General features: G+C 36.2%; 1 protein-coding gene across 1 annotated transcript in view; it reads right to left on the bottom strand.

Moving 5' to 3' along the window:
- The window catches only part of LOC129272489 (uncharacterized), a 35,061-nt gene extending 18,843 nt beyond the window's left edge, over positions 1-16,218 (bottom strand). The window contains exon 1 of the mRNA XM_054909631.2: positions 15,838-16,218. Within this exon, the coding sequence (XP_054765606.2) occupies positions 15,838-16,218 (381 nt within the window). The remainder of the gene's footprint in view (positions 1-15,837) is intronic.
- Positions 16,219-22,644: the final 6,426 nt, after the last annotated feature.

Below are 22,644 nucleotides of genomic sequence, written 5' to 3' on the forward strand. Positions count from 1 at the left end.
GTTTGAAGTACAGTATCCAAATACCTGGAAAGGGAAGCCCATGAAAGCCCAGATGGGTTAATAATAATAAAGCGCCTAATTGACTCTGTAGAGTGCTCAAGGCGCATAAAGAGCTAAGAGTTAAATAAAAAGTTTTTAGAAGATTTTTGAAGGTTTTGACAGGGGTACATGCATTTTTTTAATGTCTTCAGGAAGGCTATTCCACAAAGTGGGGCATGCAAAAGCAAACGATGATTCCCCCCAGGGTTGTTTCCAATAGGTCCTATATGTAGTATTAAAAGTTGGGGGATAAACCTGTCACCGTGATATTATGATAGGTCTCTCTCCAGTCTTTGTCCGTGAGCCACATTTATTTCAAACTGATGTTTAAAACATTGTTTTCTATCATTATTACAGTATAACATGAGGTAGTGATGTAATGTCCAATACCAACTCCCTATTTGTATACACTGTATAACATACTGTATAAATAAATGGAACTTAATTCTATTATATGGTTTAATAGAAATTAGTTGCTAAAACAAAGGTTAACCACTCATAAATAGATGTTTGTTGAGCATTGAACGTCTGCTTTATTTCTCAATAGTACATTTGAAGCTGCTTTTCTGCAGTAACAAATAGCATTTTGATTTTTTTTTTTTACTTGAATGTTACCTGTTAAAGTGTATGGGAATTGTTAAAAGCTGGGGTGAAACAAATGTACAACAGGAAAGTGGGAATTAGTGGGAACCCTCCAAAAGGGAAAGAAAAATATGGGAACTGACAGTAGAGTAAACACCGACGGGAAATTAGTGGCTACCAAAAATGAGAGGGAAAAACGTAGATGAAACGTTGCTGGTAACGTGGTATCAGGATGATGCAATTACCAGCATATAGTATTTCACAATCTCAACTGCCAGTACATAGTACATGTACATGTATGTACAATGTACCAATGTTGGTCTGAATGTTCACATTACATTTTATGAGAGGGATGCAATCAAGCAAATCCAATCTCTAACTCCCTGGTGCCCCACCAACATGCCCCCCCCCCCCCTGCCAAAAAAGGGGGGATGTAGGGAAAGCACAAATTTAAAATAAAGGACAAAATATCTAAATACAATGATGCTAAACATGTATGTAACTGGTTGACTGGACAAATGATACATTTGCACATGTACATACATGTACATGTAGGCACCTATATCAAAGATTTGTTTTCAAAGACGAAACAAACAAATATTTAAAGAGATAAAAATGTATGTTGAGAAAGTTGCAAACATGCACAAACAGTTCCATTGACACGATGGACACATATTTAACTGTTTATAGGCATACATGTACATGTATATGAACTGTATGAAGCTACAAAGAGAGTTGGCTTCTATTTTTGCTGTACATGTATGTATTGTAGATTTTGAAATACTTGTGGGCCAACATGTACTGTACATGTACATGTATGTAGTTCAGTTAAAGGATGTTCCACGTGTACTTCCCTGAGCATGAGTCACTGGCTACGGACAATGCAGATAGCCTTCATCAAACACAAAACAAACAAAATGTTTCAGACTATTGAAAATGTAAAAAGACACGGATCGATTTTCCTGGATTTGAATCACATTTCTGTAAGCTTTTTTTTTTACTGCCACACAAAATTATTTGTTTGTGTAAGTGGTATTTTTTATTAATAAGTTTTATCAGGTCAGCAAAAATAAAATATCAGAAAATAACAAAGAAGTGGAATGCCTCTGGGCTCTGGCGGTCTCACCTGCATCACGCGATTCAATATAGCAGCAGTGCTGACTTTGAAAACTACTATAACTCGCACAAGATGTTCAGTGATACTTGGTACTCTTATGTCCACGTTTTATGAACTAGACCAATACACTTACAGAGATATGGTGGTAATTCAACAAATACCCCCAACATGGCCAAAGTTCATTGACCTTACATGACCTTTGACCTTGATCATGTGACCTGAAACTCGCACAGGATGTTCAGTGATACTTGATTACTCTTATGTCCAAGTTTCATGAATCAGATCCATAAACTTTCAAAGTTATGATGGTAATTCAACAGATACCCCCATTCGGCCAAAGTTCTTTGACCTTTGACATTGGTCATGTGACCTGAAATGCACACAGGATGTTCAGTGATACTTGATTAATGTCCAAGTTTAATGATCTAGACCAAGATACTTTCAAAGTTATGATGGTAATTCAACAAATACCCCCAATTTGGCCAAAGTTCATTGACCCTAAATGACCTTTGACCTTAATCATGTGACCTAAAACTTGCACAGGATGTTCAGTGATACTTGATTACTATTATGTCCCAAGTTTCATGTATCAGATCCATAAACTTTCAAAGTCATGATAGTAATTCAACAGATACCCCAATTCGGCCAAAATTCATTGACCCTAAATGACCTTTGACCTTGGTCATGTGACGTGAAACTCATGCAGGATGTTCAGTGATACTTGATTAACCTTATGTCCAAGTTTCATGAACTAGGTCCATATATTTTCTAAGTTATGATGACATTTCAAAAACTTAACCTTAGGTTCAGATTTTGATGTTGATTCCCCCAACATGGTCTATTAAAGTTCATTGACCCTAAATGACCTTTGACCTTGGTCATGTGACATGAAAGTAAGGCAGGATGTTTAGTAATACTTTATTAAGCTTATGGCCAAGTTTCATGAACTAGGTCCATATAATTTCTAAGTTATGCTGTCATTTCAAAAACTTAACATTCGGTTAAGATTTGGTGTTGACGCCGCCGCCACCGCCGCCGTCGGAAAAGCGGCGCCTATAGTCTCACACTGCTATGCAGGTGAGACAATAAAAAACAATTACAATGTTGTTAAAGTTTTTCACAGGATAGCATTTCCTTGAACTTGTGCAAATATTTTTCTGAAATGGACTGAAACTGATGATCATCTTTAAAGGACAAGTCCACCCCAGCAAAAGTTGATTTAAAAAAAGGAGAAAAATCTCACAAGCATAACACTAAAAAATTTCATCAAAATCGGATGGAAAATATTAAGTTATGACATTTCAAAGTTTCACTTTATTAGTTTCACAAAACAGTTGTATGCACATCCTATTCAGTATGCAAATGAGCAGACTGATGACATCACCAACTCACTATTTATTTTGTATTTTATTATGTGAAGTATGAAAAAATCTAATTTTCTAATTGTCATGTGAAACAAAATTGTATTCCTCCCTGAACATGTGGAATTAGCAATAGTTTAACAGTTTATGGTTAAGTGAAGTTGGTCCTTATTGTCAAATCTGTAAAAATTGAAATATTGTATAATTTAAACAATTAAAAAAAATAGTGAGAGAGGGATATCATTGACTCTCTCATTTGCATATCAGTGAGTTGTGCATAACTGTTTTTGTGAAAAATAAGCAAAAATTAAAAATGCCATAACTTTCTTATTTTACATCCGATTTTGATGAAATTTTCAGCATTACGCTTGTTGGATTTTCTCCTTTTATTCAAGTAGACTTATTGTTGGGGTGGACTTGACCTTTAATATTAAAGTGGTGTATACATGTATTCAAGGTTACACTGTAGAACCACCCCTCCCCCCCCCAAAAAAAAAAAAAGAATGAAATAAAGAAAATGTAACAATTTTATGAATGAATCGCGGAGTAATAACTGCACTGAATTTATAGCCAAAATAGTTAACATAATCTTCACCCATGTCTTGTGTTTATTCAAAGAGAATTATAAGTTGAGTTGAACTCCCAAGAAAAAAAAATTGTCATGTATTAAGTATACATGTAGGCCTACATAAAAATTTTAAAAAATTACAAAAAAATGTACTGTACCAAAGGAACAAAAGGTTACCATTCGAAACTGCACCATATTAACTCAGGATTGCCAATTGATCATCTCACAATTTTGTTCTTAATACCAAACGAAAAATTACACTGGTACTGGAATCTGGAGTCATGGACCCTCAAATACACAAAAAGGGTGTTTTACATGTACATACCAAAAAAAGTTGAATTTGTCGAAAAAGTAAGGATTCCTCTCGAGTGGCATTCCTGTACTGATTTAAAGTCAACAGTACGGAAGTGCTTTGAAAGTGCCTTGCTGCAAGGCTACATGTTGACACAAAATAATGCTACGCAACATGTACAGTAAATAGGTACACATTTTGGGTCAAACATGAGTCAGCATTTTGCCTTGGTTACAAAACATACATTTGTGCCATGATACGGAAAGAAGCACTAAATAATCATAATCATAAATATCTTGGTGTGCGTCATACATGTTGAAGACTCAAATGCACACAAATTTGCTAGGAAATCAAAGAAATATCAGTACACTGTATCTGAAACCTATAATGAATGGTACTTGCCTCAGCATGCCATAGAGCAGGGGTTCTCAAACTTTTTCTTTGAAGGGCCAGCTGAGACTAGAAATAACCTGAAAGGGCCAGGGTGAAGTGGATACTTAGAAAAAAAAATTTGTGCGCGAAGGGCGAAGACCCTTCCGGCTGGGGTCCTAGATGCTCTCTCATGCTGGTGCAATCTGGCACTTATTTTGGGAGAATTTAATCCAACAAATTTATAACAGTTTCATATGGAACACAGGCAAAATTAGAAAAGATTTCAAAATACAGCGAGAGTCAATAGTAATGACAACAAAATTGTAGTTCTTTGTTAAAAGGAATGTAGATTGTACCTATGTCAATTTTAACACATACCTGGAATTGAGACAGATATTGTATTGGAGTAGGCCTATCAATTTTTTGAAGTCAAATTAGATAGGCCAACACATTGGCCTTGTGCTCGATTGCAGTAAAATTAATGCATACTTGTCTGTCCATTCTTCATGGAAAACACGATTTTCAGCATCCACCTTTCTTTTCTTTGCAGAATTTGATGCCATCTTGACCTAACAATTAAATGATGACTTATGTACCCCTGAGAAGATCCGCAAAACTGAACCGGCAATTAAGTTTACGTTTTAACCAAATTGATCGCGTGTTAGAATGTGTGCGCATGTGTTTTCAAATCCAACGTGTTATCAGACGTTTGACGTGAAACTACTTTTTTAATGTAGCGCCGTGCTCATCTAATAAGAAAGTAGAACAGACACGAGAACAGACAGAAAAGACTCCACTAAACTTTGTTTAAAAGTAAAATTTATTTGACTGTCATAACTTTTATTATACGGTTAGGTCTACATGGATGCCCAATGTTATCATATTGAGCTATGTTTTATATTGTGACTTAAAAGTGATTAAAGGACAAATCCAACAAAAAGTTGATTTGAATACTAGAGAAAAATCAAACTAGCACAACGCTGAAAATTTCATCAAAATCGAATGTAAAATAAGAGAGTTATGGCATTTTAAAATTGTGCTTAAATTCACAAAACTTACACAAAGTTATATATGCACATCCTGGTCGGTATGCAAATGAGGAGACTAATGACGTCATCCACTTACAATTTCTTTTGTATTTCATTGTAAGAAATATGAAATATCCTAATTTTCTCCTCATTGTCAAGTGAAACAACAATCAATTCCTCCATGAACATGTGGAATTAGCATTGTTTAATACTATATGGTTCAGTCAAGTTAGTCCTTATTGTCAAATCTGTAAAAATGAAATTTTGTAGAATTCAAACAATAAACAACAAAAGAAAAAGTGAGTGAGGGCCATCATTGACTGTCTCATTTGCATGTCACCGAGTTGTGCATATCACTGTTTTGTGAAAATAAGCGAAACTTTAAAATATCTTAACTTTCTTATTTTACATCCAGTTTAGATGAATTGTGCTAGTTTGATTTTTCTCTATTTATTCAAATCAACATTTTTCTGGGGTGGACTTGACCTTTAAAAAAACCCAGGAGAGTCTCGCGGGCCGGATTGAGAAGCACCACGGGCCGGATCCGGCCCGCGGGCCGTAGTTTGAGAACCCCTGCCATAGAGGATCATCAGTCATTTTATCACCTCTAATATCATTCACATTCTGATACTAAACATGTTGAACTGTAACAGTGCCAATAATTTAAATGATTTAGCATCAACTGCATTCATATCAAAATCATTTTTGATTAATTTTCAGGTGATCAAACCACTGCAATGTTGTGCAAACTCTCCTTTTTTATGTGGATAAAAATTCAATTACCATACAGTATTTACATATGTACTTGTTTTGCCGACTATGACTGAAGTATTGAATGGGAAAATTCAAATCAAATATCTAGGCCTACATCAGGGTGCTACATAAGCACTTGCCCGATTGCCCAGGGCAAGTAAAAGTTAAAGTCGGGCAAGTGTTTTGAAGTAAAGACCAAAACTACTTGCCCGAATTGGGCAAGCAAAATTCTCACAGTAGAATTACCAAAATTAGGGTCGATATGATATATTGACCCTAAATTTGGTCATGGCGGGCAAGATAAAATCACTTTGGAAAAAGAAATGCAAGAACAAGGTACATCAGTTCATGTCAACAGAGAGAAAAAAAGGTAAATGATTTACAAAACCACAATATTTTCTTTTGAAGAGGTAAAACTTTGTTTTCAAGGATTTTTTCGGGCAAGCGAAATAGATTTTCAGGCAAGTATATTCTAACTATTTAAAAATTCACTTGCCCGACAGGGAAAGTGCTTATAAAAAGTTGTGTAGCATCCTGCCTACATGTACATATACATGTATGCCCATTGTAATGATCAGATGTTCACATAATAACCTAAAATATTTAAACTATTCCTTGATGATAGAGGATCACCCCTATAAATCATCAATTAAATAAATTATCTGGCAGCTCTAAAGTGCATTTGACCATGACTGAATCTCAATAGTTGTGATGGAAACTACTGTGTTAATTGTTTGTCCAAAACAAAGGATAATCAAGGTTAATGTGATGGATTGTATTCAGTTTGCATTGTTTCAGAATTTGTTTTCCCTTTTTGCCCATTTTCATTGTGTCTGTGGCTGTCACTCTGCCACTATAGAATGGCATGTTCATACCAACCCAAACAAAAAATATACGAGGTATTTTCCTCAGAAAGAAAAGTGCTTGTAACATTCCCAAACAATAAATCAGCAGATACAGTACTGTCAAAATTACAAGACTTAATGCAGGAATTCTCAAAGGCCACAGGGTACATGTACAGTATATTTGCAAAAGTACTAAAAGAGTAAAAATAAAATATATATTGAGCCATGTTCATGAAGGCCTATCTAAAAAATTAAAAAAGGCACAAAGATTCCATCCTACTGTAATACATGTACATGTATGTATATACATGTATGTGTAACCTACATAAATAAACCAGTAGTAAAGTGAAATTCTTATTGCACAAAATCATAGAATTAATGCCTACAATGTAGATAATGTAGGCCTACATGTACATGTACTAGATATTTACAAATATTTTTTCCTGACTTGGGAGATGTCAATACGCCACACCTTTTATTCACTCTTGCATGCATTTGTTTTATTGTATTATGCAGGAAGTTTACAAGGAGTGATGAAGGCGTATATTCTTACATTGTAAAAAAAAAACGCAAATCAGCGTCTTTTTTTGTCAAGGTTGGGTATTTTTTGTTGTTATTTAATCATTTCAAATACATACATGTACATGTACAAGAAGGGCAAGTCATAATTTCATTACCAATGTTTTTTCGTATGCCTGCAAATTCTTATCAATGGGTCCTGCCAAATCAAGAAAAGGTTAGAAACAATAAAGTAACAAAGGGAAAAACACCACAACATTTAATGATTTTTTTTTTTCAGGCCCTAAATGGGTTGGTTTGCCTATGTACAGACTTAAAAGAACAAACTGTCTTGAACTTATATCAATTATATTTCACAGTAAAAAAAAGGAAAAAAAAAGGATGAAATCATTGAACTTTGAGAAAAGTTTAGAATACAAAAGGGGGGTATTGCAGAAACTTTCAATGTTCTAGATACATGTAACTGTACACATGTAGATCTGTGGTAATCTCAACTTTTGATCATAACTGTACTAGTTAATGTTACATTATACATATGACTCATTACATCATGACCTTTTGACTGTATCAAATGTCTGTAGTTTAATTAGATGAAATCAAGATATGCCAACAATGTACAGTATAACATGGGCCTACAGTATTGACTTAACACTACATCATGTACAGTATTTTGATATCTACATGTAACTATTACGGTATTTTAAAGCAGAGTTTGTTTTACATATGTATAGTACGCATCATCTGTAACACATGTAATAGGCCAATAGTTACATGAAATGAAAAGTAAACATTATTTAAAATTTGATTTTTTTTTTAGTAGCTTTTAATAGTCATTAGATTTTTTTTGAAAAGTAAACATTATTTAAAATTTGATTTTTTTTTTTAAAGTAGCTTTTAATAGTCATTAGATTTTTTTTGAATAAAATCTTTCACTATTAATTTAATATTAACTTTATTTTAGTGCTTAGAGACAATGTGCATCAAGCACTTCATAATTTTTTTTTCTGCAGTTGCTATATCAGACAGACGGTAAATTGCCAATTCGTCCACTGCCACCTCATCCACTGACCACATGGTCTACATGTACCTCCATTTTATAGTCTAATGCCATTCCGTCCATCAACATTTTGTTTAACATCCATTTGGTCCAATCATCACTTTTCATTCATTTTGCCCAATTAACATTAAGTCTAATTAGACGTATATGGACTAAATTGGACCAACTGGTTATTTAAATAGACGAAATGGTGGACGAAATGGCAATTAGAACATGAGGATATTGGACGAACTGATGGTAGACCAAATGATAGTAGACTAATTGGCAACTGGACGAATTGGCATTGGACCAAATGAAAATAAACCTGTCAGACAATACTTTGGCAACAATTGAGGTCACAGGAATCTCATAAAGTTGTAGTCCTACATGTACTTCAACATGTTATTTTTATATTCTTAATCATCTTTTTCCTTTATTATAACATTAATCAAACTGGACTATTATAGGGGGGGGGGTTGCAAATAAAATCAGTGGATCAACAAAAAATTTTAACTGTACAGAACATTTACATTTCATTATACAAATTTAGGGTCTACATCACTACATACATGTACATGTTCATGTATGTAGGCCTATGTATATCCACCTAGGCTTGATAATTAGGGCCTAGGAATATACAATCATGGCACACATGCCTACATCTTCTTTTTTTTTTTGGGGGGGGGGGGTGAAAGTCTGTTGTACAGAACAGTACCAGAGGTACATTAACACACTCCACCTGGAAAAAAATTCCATTACAATTCAAAACATTGCTATTTTATATTGTTAGCCTACAATAAAAGGAATTGCATGTTCACCTACCATATCACAGAGCGTTGGAATTAAACTCCCCCCAAAAGAACTTTTTGTGGTCAAACATGTAAAGCAGCAGAAACTTGCAAAGTCATACGTTTGCATTAAAACCAGGTAAACAATCTTTAATAATCCAAGACCGGCGAGGAGCACAATCTATTCCAATGAATGATGAGAAGCAAACTGAAGATGCGTAATTGTTATGATGCAGATCTCCCCCGCAGACTGTCTTGTGATGTAAATACAAGCAAGGGTCGCACTCTGAGAACATGATATGGCCTGGAAATGCCAATGGAAGCGCCATGCAACTCCAACAGGAAGCATTTGTTTCATGCACATGTAAACATCTGTGGCCGGCTCCTCTCACTGCGCCGTCATGCCCTCCCCCCATAGCAGCCCCTCACCCGGCATGCTTTCCACAGTATCCTGATCCTCTACCCAAAACAATGTCACGCAGCCATTAACGTCTGGGCTGGCGTCATCACCCACATCATAGCTGCCATCATCATCATCATCACCAAGCCACACCCACCGCCCAGCAACAAGACTTATCGCCCCCTGCACACTTGCCCCATTCTTAGTACATCTTTCCCCTGGCTGAGCCTCATTCGTGTAAGCTTTGTCAATGTCATGCTCTAGAAAAACACGAGACCTGCCATTTGGCCAATCCTACATGTACAGTATGAGCATGTGTACGACGTAGACGTACAGTACACAAACGTACATGTCAGACCAAGGGTAGCTTCTCCAATTGTTCTTTATACTCTTATCACTTTGAATTAAAACTGAATGGCGAGATGTACATCACATGTATTGCAGTAGTGTTTAATTGTTACACATCCAGCCGTAAATCACCATAGTTTTAATTTGCAGGCCTCATACAGCGTACATGTTTCAAGAGAATTATGAAAATGATAGGAGGAAAAACTTCTTATCAACTTCTAAAGCAATGGATCCAAGAAAGATGCATCATCATCAGCCCAAGAAAAATGAAACAATGTCCCTCTCTCACACCATCAATCATCTGTATTTGATCATCGGTCCCTGAAGTCTTTCTTCTGCATGAAATAGTATCTGAATCATTGCTTCAGTCAGAGTCCAGAATTAAAGTCATTTAGGGCAATAGATCATTTTTTATTCATATTTAAATAACCATATCCAAATTGGCAACTATTGTATGATTTTTCTATTTTTATTACTACTGTAAGCCTTTAATCAGAGAATGTCTAAATTAAAAGGAATTCCAAATTGACAATTGATTTTGAAATATAATTAGGTCACCAATTAATAGGGATTTTTTATATCAATTGATTTTTTCATACATTTTCATTTTTTTAATTAATCGGCTCTAAATAGATGTATATGGCACTGGTGCATTTTGATACAATTTGCATGGTTTTTAGGATCCACCATCAAAAGTTGTTGAGCCATACGAAAGGTTCACATGTCATTAAACGTGGACCACACTCCATATCACTATTAATAGCGCAATTTTAAATCCCTCCCCCAAATATCATATTTTGTGTCAGGTATAACAAATTTTTTCAACACTATAAGCACAGCAGTACCAAAGGTGTATGATGCTGTGTCTCTTACATTCCTAGAATACTTCCACGCTTGTCTGGCATTTACAACAGGCATGCTGGCAATGCCTAGTGTACAGAAACAGACCCTGCATGATTAGAGAGAAAAAAAAATGGATGGATCGAACCATTGTCCGAATTCATCACTGGCTAATTATTAATGGTCAATAGATGTCCATTGAGTCGACCATAATCCTGTCAAAATGATAAAAAGCTCCACTTCATATAATTTGTCAAACAATAGAGCTAAATATAATACAGTACATGTAGCAGGGAATAACAATTACCTCCATTACACGTATCATGCTTATACTTTAAAATACATGTACACATGTATGTAAGATACAGCGATTGTCAACTTGACAATGTCAAGTTCATCACTGGCTATTAATGGTCAATTATAGATGTATATCGAGCATCGACTATATAGCCCTTGTCAAAATGTAAGAAAACCCCATTCTCATTTTGTGAAACAGAATGTACATGTATGTACAATGTACATACTACATATTTAGGCCTACATGTTTACTTATCTCAAATGTACGGGAACAGGTGAAAATTATAAATAATTAAATTTCACCTCATCCAATATGATTTTATTATAACAAGGTGTTGTATGGCTCGTGGTAGAACCAAGGAGATATCGCTCTTCTCCTTCAATGGTAGAACTAGGAGCCAAATGTCTGCCTTCCAGAATAAGATTTACTACATGTACAAGACACACACATTTAATTGCGTGCTCCCAGACGACCCCTATCAACACACAAACTCTACACACTGAAATACATTCTGAGTATGGACTTCTGCTAGTATGAAGTCCATGAGCCGAGCTTACACCGAGCTGACTATATTTGGTGTAATTAGGTTGACAGGCATAACATGCATGGGGAGGAGGGGGGGGGGATAAATTCGATAACATGATCTGACCAAAGTTTAACATTTTTAATTGGATTAATAGCTCTATTCAAGATACATACAGAGTTTCACTTAGTAAACACAAATTTTCCATCATACATGTATGATTAAGTACATGTACATGTATGAGGTAAACATTCATGTATTTTGGGGTGTTTATGCTTTCATTACAGAGACAGTATCCATGTTCTCAATTGTCCTCTCAGAACGCCGATTGCAAAAGTGGTTGAGAAAGTGCTGTTCACTTCCACTCCCCCTTTCCGAGATAAAATCACGATAAATCTGAAGCAGGCTTTGCATCGCAGGCTCCGTTGACCTGGATAGAGAGGTCAATCAGGTGCACCTTTTTCAAAAGTTTTTTTTCTAAAACATCCATCCTTGAGCTCAGTTCGATCAACTCGTTACTCATTTAGTACATTATATTTCGATATTATTTCAACGTCTTCTTCTTTCTGACAACTTCCTATCTTTCTCCATTCCTTGTCATTGTATTTAATTTGACCTGAATATCAGGGTCACAGTCCATGCTATTAACAGCGCCCGTAGCTTGTTTTAGGTGTAGTTTGATCACTTACTAGTAAGTCCTTCAAAGGTCTCCCCTATGTGGAATAACGTAGCGACAAATAAACGACGATGCAGATCTAAACAAAAAAATAAATATCGTCAATGATGATAATTATAAACACCTGCACCGTGATTCACTGCACTGGCCCTGGGTTGAGCTGGCCTGGAAAGCGAATTTTTATCGCACCGGAATCTTGTACCAATCACATTTACGAATTACGATCATGGTCATGTTTATACTTCTCCAGAAACATTGATTCTGGTCAAATTACGTTTTATAACGCACCTTTTTGTAAGTTAACGATCAGCGCTCAGAAACGTTGTTTTAAATGAAAGTGAGCATGTAGGCAACCATGTTTTGGACTTTAGGATCACATATGAAAACGTTGAAGCATAAACACGCCCTTTGTTTGTGCCAGGGGAAAAAATACATGGGGGCGGCGGGCGAATTCCCCCCGGAAACGCCTCAGAGTGCCCCCGAAATTGTCCAAAAATATGTTTATAGGGGCGACATAAAAACTGCAAGTCACCCCGTATTTATTGCAGGGCCATTACTGGCTAGGCGCTCCAGCGAGCCGGCCCAGTTCTGGCCGCGAGGGATGCTAGGGTCGGATTTCGCAACACAGCACAAAATCATGGAGCTGATCAAGATGCACACTCATTAAACTTCGGCGAACAAGCATCGCAAGCTAGTGTTGTAGCCCGAACCGCAATGAGTACGGTACAGGTTACACTGTAACTGGCCGGTATGCCCTTAATCGCGGGTTGCTGGTTGAGCCAAGATGATTCTCCAACCCACAGGCTGGCGTAGTATGAAAAAAAAAATCAAAACACACAAACGAAAGAAGGTGAACAAAAATTGAGTTTTGATTACTCAGGATCCTGTGTTTCTTACGTGGCAGATTCATTTTAATAGAATAGCTGCTATTTCCTTAAAAATCGCCAGCATACTTTTTGTCTTGTGTGGGTTCGGCAAATACAGCCTCCACATACAATGTACATTAGCCTCATATTACATGTACAACCACCTCTACGTACATTAGCCTCATAGGCACCGCTGCTAAATTTTTTCGATTTTGATTGTTTTTTATTGTCAATTTGAGGAACTTGATTTTGCAGCATTTAACATGTGAATCGTAATGATCACTGGTGCAATCGGTGATTCTTAAATTGGCTCCCAAGTGTTATTGCGCAATGCTTTCGAGATCGGCGCAGCTACATTGCACACTGCACATGTAGCTTGCTCAGAGTGGATCATGGTTGGTCTATTCAGCCCCAGAACTCTGGAATAAAATTGGATTAAATCCGTGATTTTGGAAGTGAATTCACTCTAACTTTTAATAGTTCCTTTTTTTCCGATGTGAGTGTAGGGATATTACTCGCTGCAAGGTTAACACATATGATTGAATGGGTGCACATGGCCATGGAAGACCTATTGTAGATTATCAGTGATTTTGAGATAACTTGGGAACAAAATTTGGCCTTAAAAATGAATAAATACAAAGAAAATTCTGACAAAATTAATAGGTGATCCGTCATATATAACAGTCTAATAAAAGCAAGATTGACAAGGGTTGGTCGAGTTGTACAGCAAACAAGCTTTTTATTTTTGCCCCAATACCAAGAGGAAGATCAAAAGGGTAGCCTATTTTCCCTGTCTGAATGACAGTGGAATTTCTAACTTACAGTGTAAAATATTTTGAAGTATTTTGTCTTGAAGGTACAATGTTCATGTACAGGTATTAAATGTAATGAATGGTCTCCATAGAGTAATATAAAATGAACCGGAGAATACTCTGAGGCCTGTTGAGTACATAATGTACATGTATAGGTACCATGTAGAAATATTATCATGAGGAATATCATTTTTAGGGTAGCAATAATGTACATGTACAAATGTATGTAAATTCATGTAAGCTATTAAATAGACATGTCTTCTGCATGATGACCAGCAAAAAATTCTCCAAAAAGAAGAAATTAACCTTGCACTTGCCTGTGATTTTTTTTAGTAAGCAACGGCAGCAACTTCATCTAGCCATCCTTCATGCTCGTCTTTTATAGAAGATGCAAAGAGCAGCTCGGATGTTTTACCAAGTTTTGTTGTTTGGCCTGCCAAACATGTACATGTACTGTATGTACAATTCATATGGTACCTTTTAATCAATTATTTGTGATCTGTGCACAAATCTCTTGTAAATGTACTATAGCCAACTACAACATACTGTACAGGGTGCTACATGTACATAACTTTTTAGAAGCACTTGCCCAGTCGGGCAAGTACATTTTTTTAATAGTTGTTATATACATATGTACTTGCCCGAAAATCTATTTCACTTGCCCGAAAAAATTCCTAAAAAAAGGTTTTACATCTTCAAAAGAAAGTACATGTTTTGCAGTTTTATAAACTATTGACCTTTTTCTCTCTTTTGACATGTATCTTATTGCATTTCTTTTTCCAAAGTGATTTCATCTTGCCTGCCATGACCAAATTCAGGGTCAATATCATATCATATCGACCCTAATTTTTGTTACTTTACTGTGAGAATTTTGCTTGCCAAATTCGGGCAAGTAGTTTTGGTCTTTGTACTTCAAAACACTTGCCCGACTCTGTTGCTTGCCCCGGGCAATCGGGCAAGTGCTTATGTAGCACCCTGCTGTATCTCTTCAACAGGTTTACAGGTCATGATTTTTATGTAAAATCTTTAGTTTTAATATAATTATAATTCAAATATATTTTCAAATTCTGAGGACCATATCAGGGCAAAAAAAAAAAAAAAAATGAATCAAAACAAATATTGATATATGTGGCAATCATGACTTTTTTGTTTATGTGCCATATGCACAGATCACACAAAAAATATCAGACTCACTCACTCCCAATATCTCAAGTACTATACTATCTATTTCTCCCATTATTGTCATGATTTTCAAAACCTGATTTTTAATATGAAACCAGTACTGGTTCAATTCACTCCAACAAAACACACAAACATACTTTATGAGTTGGCTATCTGCAGTGAAAAACAAAAATGTACAAACCTAAACAAGCAACTTGTAAATCTAGTTTGTAATAATTTTACCTATTGATCCCTTGTGGCCAAATCAGAGAAGATGTTGCAAATGTTGCAAATTTTGAGACAATTAAAATGGAACATGTACTTGCTGGAATTGGCTCAAAATGATATGAAACAGCCAACAGCATGACATTATCATCATAATAGGCACTTATCTTTATAAGTTACATGTAGATTTCATGTAATAGGGGACAACCTCTTGTAGTATTTAATACTCAGTCTTTATCAATACTGATTCAGTTTGGGAAGCAATTATTAGACTATTTGTACTTTACTTCTATCAAAGCTCCCAGCCTCCCATACAGTATGGTCTAATTATTATTGCCCATGCTGGATACAGTATATGCAGCATTCCATTATTGAAAATGAGTCTTACCTTTTCAGCAACAGATTGGAGACACTTCACTACTGCATCCTTTTTAAGATCTTCTGGAGTCTGCCATCGAAGGTGATGGTTCTTCCCTTTACATCGACCTTTCCCTTTATCTTTCCTGCCCGGCAACGCCTGATGGTGGTGGTAGCCAGCGAAGGTAGAGCTTATGCCCCCTCCACCTTCCACGCCTACCTTGGATTGCTGGTTGTGAGTTGGAGGCGGGACAGCAGACTGGGCAGCTACAACGGGCTCAGGGTCCTGCTCCAGGTCGAAGCTGTCTTGCTGGAAGATACTGAGGATGTAGCGAGTGTAGACCACTGCATCGACACCCCTCGTTTCAAGCTCCTGGCCCAGCCAATTCTGGACGGACGTTGTGGAAGCCATCTTAACGGGAGTGGCCGCAGGACTTTGAAGAATCATTGAAGTTTATTGGGCTTGTTTACTATCCATATCCAAAAACATTTTGCTTTCTTTCTCTTCTGAGATGTCCTGATCTGAAAAACTTGTGTTTTTTTTTGTTTCTTTTCTTTTGTTAGTGAGTGCTCTTGGATCTCTCTCAAACAGGTACTGAAAAGATACCTTTTCTTGTCCTGGATTGGATCTTATACAAAGAAAGCAACCACAGATAATGTGAATTTCTTTGGATGCTCTAATTTGGCTCTTAACCCCTTTTCTCTTTTAGAGTAAAAGAAGAGATTATGGGTGATCTAATGACAGTACACTGGCCACATGATGCTGGATGGCATATGTGAGAGTGCCCCTGCACTTGTCCTGTAATGTTTAGGATTACTCCATGGTTGGAGTGGTTGCTGTTGTCAGGGCATGGGCAATGTCTGGAGAAGCTTCAGAGAAGACGGGACACCAGAGAGACAGGCAGTCAAAATCCTGGGTGGGAAGGGAATCAATACGAAAATATACATCAGGGTGGTGGTGCTGCATAAAAACTATATTTGCAAAGTTGACTTTACACATGGCTCAAACCAGATGCTCCAGGGAGCGGGGCCATTTGACCCCTCCCCACATGTTATAAGATAAATCTGAACGCTTGAGTAGCATGTCATATCGATTTCTGACTATTTTCTTCAAGTATCATGCAACTTTTGAGACCATGCATGTGAGACGACGTTGAACCTAGTTACAGATAAAATCATAATGCAACATGATTACGTAAGTGGCAAGTGCATGTCTGACTGAAAATTGCTCAAACACAGGATTGCATACACAAATTCACTGCAACATGTGTTTTCAGCTCGAACTCAAATGCATTTTGTTTGTTTTAAGAGACATCAACCATTTAGTTTGATGCTATCTATGAACAAAATAATGTTGCCGAAAGTGGAAAAAAAATAAAAAGCTAAAAAAAACACCAAGGAAATACATAATTAAACATGTGCAATGCCTCTGCATTACATGTACATGACTCAATGTAGCAGCAGTGCTGACTTTAGAAACAACTGGGCAAAGCCAAAAATTTGTGCATGTTACGTATGGGACATTTCAGACGTTTTACATGTAATGTCATGAAAAATAGTGTTAAATTACTCTTATTCGATTTAATACCACCATGAGCATTTTCACAGTAACTGACATTTACACGGCATAATTGTACACACCTTCCACTGTCTCAAACAACAACAGGAGTTTCCTTTTGATAGAGTTAATAAAGTACACCTTGCTACTGATACTAAGTTTTTCAATGTAACCACATTTGTTACCCATCAGCAAGCAAAAATGTGTTGACGTTACACAAAAAGGACATGCAATTTTAGGGTGTTAAGTAAAATTGAAATATCTCATGTCCCCAAGTAGATAGAATGATGAGTTCTCCTCCCCCTAATTTCATGCAACCATGCAGTTTGATTGATTTTCTATTCTGGTCAATGTAAACAATGCTTGTTCATATCTGTCGGATTTCAATTTTCTTCATAATTTGTTTAATCATTGTCTTTGCTGATTTATTTTTTAAGCTGTCAACAAAAAATAAACTCCAGCTTCTAAACTGAAACTGAACTATACATGTGTAAATTAGAAAAAAGAGAGACAATTTTAGTGGATCAAATTTCACTTTTCATCTATACTTGTAAACCAAAGACAAAAATTGTAACACACACCTGCAACTACTATTAAACAGTTATAAAAACCAGTTTACTTTTAGCTCCAGCAATGCTCAAAGAACCCTAAAAACTAAAAAAAAAAGGGAACCTGGAAACCCCCATTCATTGCAATGTTAAAGCTTATAAAATGTTGCAGATTTAGGCAATAAGTTGGTTAAAGAACCCCGAAAACCGAAAAAAAAAGAATCAAATTTTTTTTTGTCTGATACAAACAATTAGGTATTTGGTACAAAATTACAATTTCATAGTAATTGTTTTTTTGCACGATTGGAATGCAACTTCCTCCATAATTTTATATAGTATTTTGAACTATACCTTTTAAAAGTCAACAGCAAGCTCCTTCTGGTGTGATTTAACTATAAAGTGAAAAACTTAAATTACGAGGAAACAATATTTCTTCATCATAAAATCGACCACATTTGCATTTCACTATTGGTAACCAACGTTTTATCAGTGGTAACATTACATCTCGGTAACTGACATTACACTTCCGCTTGGTAACTGACGTTTCACATATTCAATAGTACCCTATGATTTGATTGTAACTTGATTATCTTTAATTTTGGTGTAGAAGGGAGAGGTGTTACCTAAGGAGGAAATCTACCAGGTTTCATATAACATAACTTTTTTTTTTTTGGGGGGGGGAAAGAAAAAAGCTCATGATTTGGTAACTGACGTCAATCTGTGTCATACGTAACATTTTATAAATTAACTTTTTATTAAAAATAATTATTTTCTACACTTTTTATGGTATACCAGTAACATTTTCATACTCAATAAATTAGAACTTCCTAGAGATGCAACAATACAAGTATTGTATTCTGATAAATAACTTTTTAAAATGTTAATAAAAATGTTACGTGTGAGACATTCCATCCTTGGACAAGACCTTATTTGTATATATTTAATTAGATGACACCACTTTTTCAAAAGAGAGTAATAAGATGTTGGGGGGGGGGGGGGTCCATGTCCCACCTATGACTAAATCTCAAAAGTTTTGTTTTGATTTTCTATGAGTTTTTATAATTCTCACATACGTATTAATTGCCCATTTAACCAATTATGCAAAATAGGTGTCCCAAATTAGCATAAATTTGCATATTAATTATTATCAAATTTTACTTACTGAAATCTTAAAATTCAACATTTGGGCTTTTGATTATAATTATCATTCTATAATGATTATTTATAATCACGTATTAAATTTTAGTATTTGTTAAATAATAATTTTTATCTATAAATTTTTCTTCAAAACGGCATTTTGTAACATTGCTAATAGAAAGTACGTCATAACGAAGCGGTTCAAGGGTCAGACCAACGAACGTAGAGGGCAGCAACACACAGCCGTGTTGCTAGTAGGAAGGTCCACTTGATACGGGCATACAAATGAAGTGCGCGAACAATTTGGTAGTCGTTCCAACGAAACCACGAACCGATACAATACACTCACGAAGTGTTAGCAAAATAGAGGTAAAGTAGATTCAAACAATAAAAACAAAAAATATATAAAAAACAGGGCGCGAAAAAACCAGCTTGCCAGGGGCAAGTGAAATTGATGTGCGGGCAAGCATTTTTCAAAGTCAATTGCCCGATCGGGCAAGTGGTTGTTTTGAAAATGAAAAAGATAAATTGACAGTAAAGTTAAATAATTTTTTGATGAATTGCAATTATCGGCCAATTATCTCTCATACAATGTCATACCAGTCAAAATACAGTGGAAACATGTCAAATCAGCGCCAATTTATCGACAATTTATCGCCAGCGGTCCCGTTCGATGGGGGCTGCCATCTTTCTTAACTACACTGTGCACATGCGCTACTAATCGACGAAGGAGCTAGCTGGGGAAACCCCTCTCTCGCCCTCTGAGCGCAAGCTCTAATACATCGGCGCTACAGTACATGTACGGACGTACACGAGCGATCGCGAGTCAGTCGACTCTCGAGCTAGATCGCGCTGAATGCATGCAAGCTTCGGACTGACTCGGCCAGGACCAGGGTGACCAGACGTTTTATTCATTTCTAAAACATTTTGGCATTTTTTTTATTTTAAAAATATATTTAAAAAACACCAAATATCATTAAGATTTGTTATATATGATTGGATTGTTTTTATTTGCTTGAAGTTTGAACTTTTTCCTCTTTCTTTCTTTTCTATCCTTCTATCCTTGCTTCTTGCCCTTTTTTGTTACATATCTATTTTTATTTCCTGATCCTTTCTCTCTGTTCATTTTATTTCTTTCCTTCTTTCTCTTACTTGCCTTCTTTATTACATTTCCTTTTTTTATTTCCTTCATTCCTTCTCCCTTCCACTCGTTTTTATTTTCGTTCTTTCTCTCCTTCCATTATTTTCTCTTTTTTTTTTCATTCTGGCCTCCCTTCATTCTTTCCTCCTTTCTTTCATTATTCATTTCATTTTGTCCTTATTCTTTTCCCTTATACTTTCTTTCCCTTTCTCCCTTCATTCCTTCCCTCCTTCCTTCCAGTTTTCTTCTTTCTTTGTTTCTTTCTTTCCAAGAATGAAGGAAACATTTTCTTTCTTTCATTCTTTCTTTCCTCCTCCTTTTTTCTTACTTTCTTTTTGTCTTTATCTTCTTTATTTTGACTTCACACATTAATTTATTCATCTTCCCTTCTTTTTTTTCTTTCTATATTCAATTCAAAGAATGACGGAAACATCTTACCGTAAGTAACGGTGTATTAACCGCACCCGTGTATTAACCGCACCCCCAACTTTGGACTAAAAAAAAAAAAAAAAAAAAAAAAATCCTTCTCACATTTACTTGCATATTTGAGGTACGAAGAAACAAAAACTAAGTTAAAGATTTCAAAGTATTCAAAGAGATTACCGGTATGCGGAAATCTGCTGTTCTTGATCAATTCATCTACAAAATAAAGAAATTGGCATTTTTTCCAGTTGTTTTACGGCTTCGTGCCGTCTCTCTCATACGTGGTGCACGATGTACATGGTATCTTATGAAAAGCAAACAGGAAAGAAAAAAATAAGCTGGCGCGAAACGGGACTTTGAGGGGTTAAAATGAATAGCGCCAGCTTAAGTCGCACTAAAACCACAATACAACGCAAGCTAGCTCTCGGCTCTTGCTCAGCTGTGACAAATTATTACCGAGAATGCTTTGCGTCTCTTTGAACTTAGCCAGGGAACTTCGCTGCTTTGAATCGAGAATAAAGTCGAAATTAGTGTCATGAAGGAGGGTGCATCTGTTATGGACACTATTTGATTCGCTTCCCATTACCCGCGGCTCATACCCCTCTAAACGACATTGCCCTGGGCAGCTACGCCCGGCCACTCGATGTGTTGTGAACTGGCAGACTTCTTACATGTTCGGGAGGGTTTACGCGGGTGGGCTCAGACCCGTCACCGTGGATAAACCGCACCCCCGACTTTTGCTTACATCCCGCCGAGAAAAAGGTGCGGTTAATACACCGTTACTTACGGTATCTATTTTTATTCTCTCTCTCCTTCTTTCATTAGAACTTTCTTATATTTTTTATTATTTCCTTCATTTTCCCCTTCATTTTTTCTTTCTTTCTTCTCAATTCATCTCTTTTCTTTCTCTCCTTCATTCTTTCGTTCATCCTCCCTTCCAATTCTGTATATTTATTTCACAAGTCTAACACTGTGTAGCCTTCTTTCTTGATCTTTTTTTTGTCGATTGTCCTGTATTTCATTTTGTGAAATCTGGTCACCCTGGCCAGGACTCGGCTTCAACTTCAAACCAAATAAACAATGAGTCGTCAGACTAAAATAGGCGACTTTTGTCATCGTGATCGGCGACCAGAACAACTTGAACAAGAGGCAAGAAAAAAAAATGCCAAGGGCGGCGCCAGTAAATCAAGTTTAGCCAGGACAGAAAAGAATAATTAAGAGCAAAAGAATTTTTGAAAAAAATCGGGCAAGCAAATTTTTATATCACTTGCCCGACAGGGCAAGTGATGATTTTTTTTTGTAGAGGCCTGCAAAAAATTAAATAATAATGTCCCACATTCTAAAAATAATATATCACTAAATTATTGTCATAATTTTTTGTACATCTTCAGTGAGACAGGATAAAATTCTGTCATAAATAAACCAGTCTGCTAATTTCACCCGGATTTAGCCAAGCTCATTTTGTGACCACCGAAATCCTCTCAGAGCACTTTTTTAGTAGATTGTAGAGTTGATTTATTTTCATTTCCTCTTTATCATTATTTTTGCTTGAAATTTTTTTACATCAAATATCATGCTTAGAAATATGAAGTACGTGTCCCTGTATTTTTCCTAAAATATTACATGGTGCTGACAATGGTTTTATGACTTTGCATATCAATTACAAGTATATATGTGAGGTTGATACATCTTCATCTAAATTTCGCTGCACCATAATGTATTGTACTTCTGTGAATGCGCCTACACAATTGAGTAATATACAAGCTCCATGGCTGGTATGACCGCGCCGGCGCCCGGGCCGGTCGGTGCTGAGGTAGGGTACAGTTGGCTGCATGCATATGCTAACACAAATGTTTGTAAAATTATGGAATGAAAATAGTAGATGTGACATAGACCTTCGCCCCTTGATAGTTCTCAAGTCAAGACTCGTCGGAATATACATAGCTCGATACTGAACCAGATAATTTCTGTCTAATATTACATCTAACGTTAGACTACTTCTTGGACTTGGCTTTCCGAGAACTTTAGTGG

The sequence above is a fragment of the Lytechinus pictus genome, chromosome 12, assembly GCF_037042905.1.
Source record: "Lytechinus pictus isolate F3 Inbred chromosome 12, Lp3.0, whole genome shotgun sequence".
NCBI lineage: Eukaryota > Metazoa > Echinodermata > Echinoidea > Temnopleuroida > Toxopneustidae > Lytechinus > Lytechinus pictus.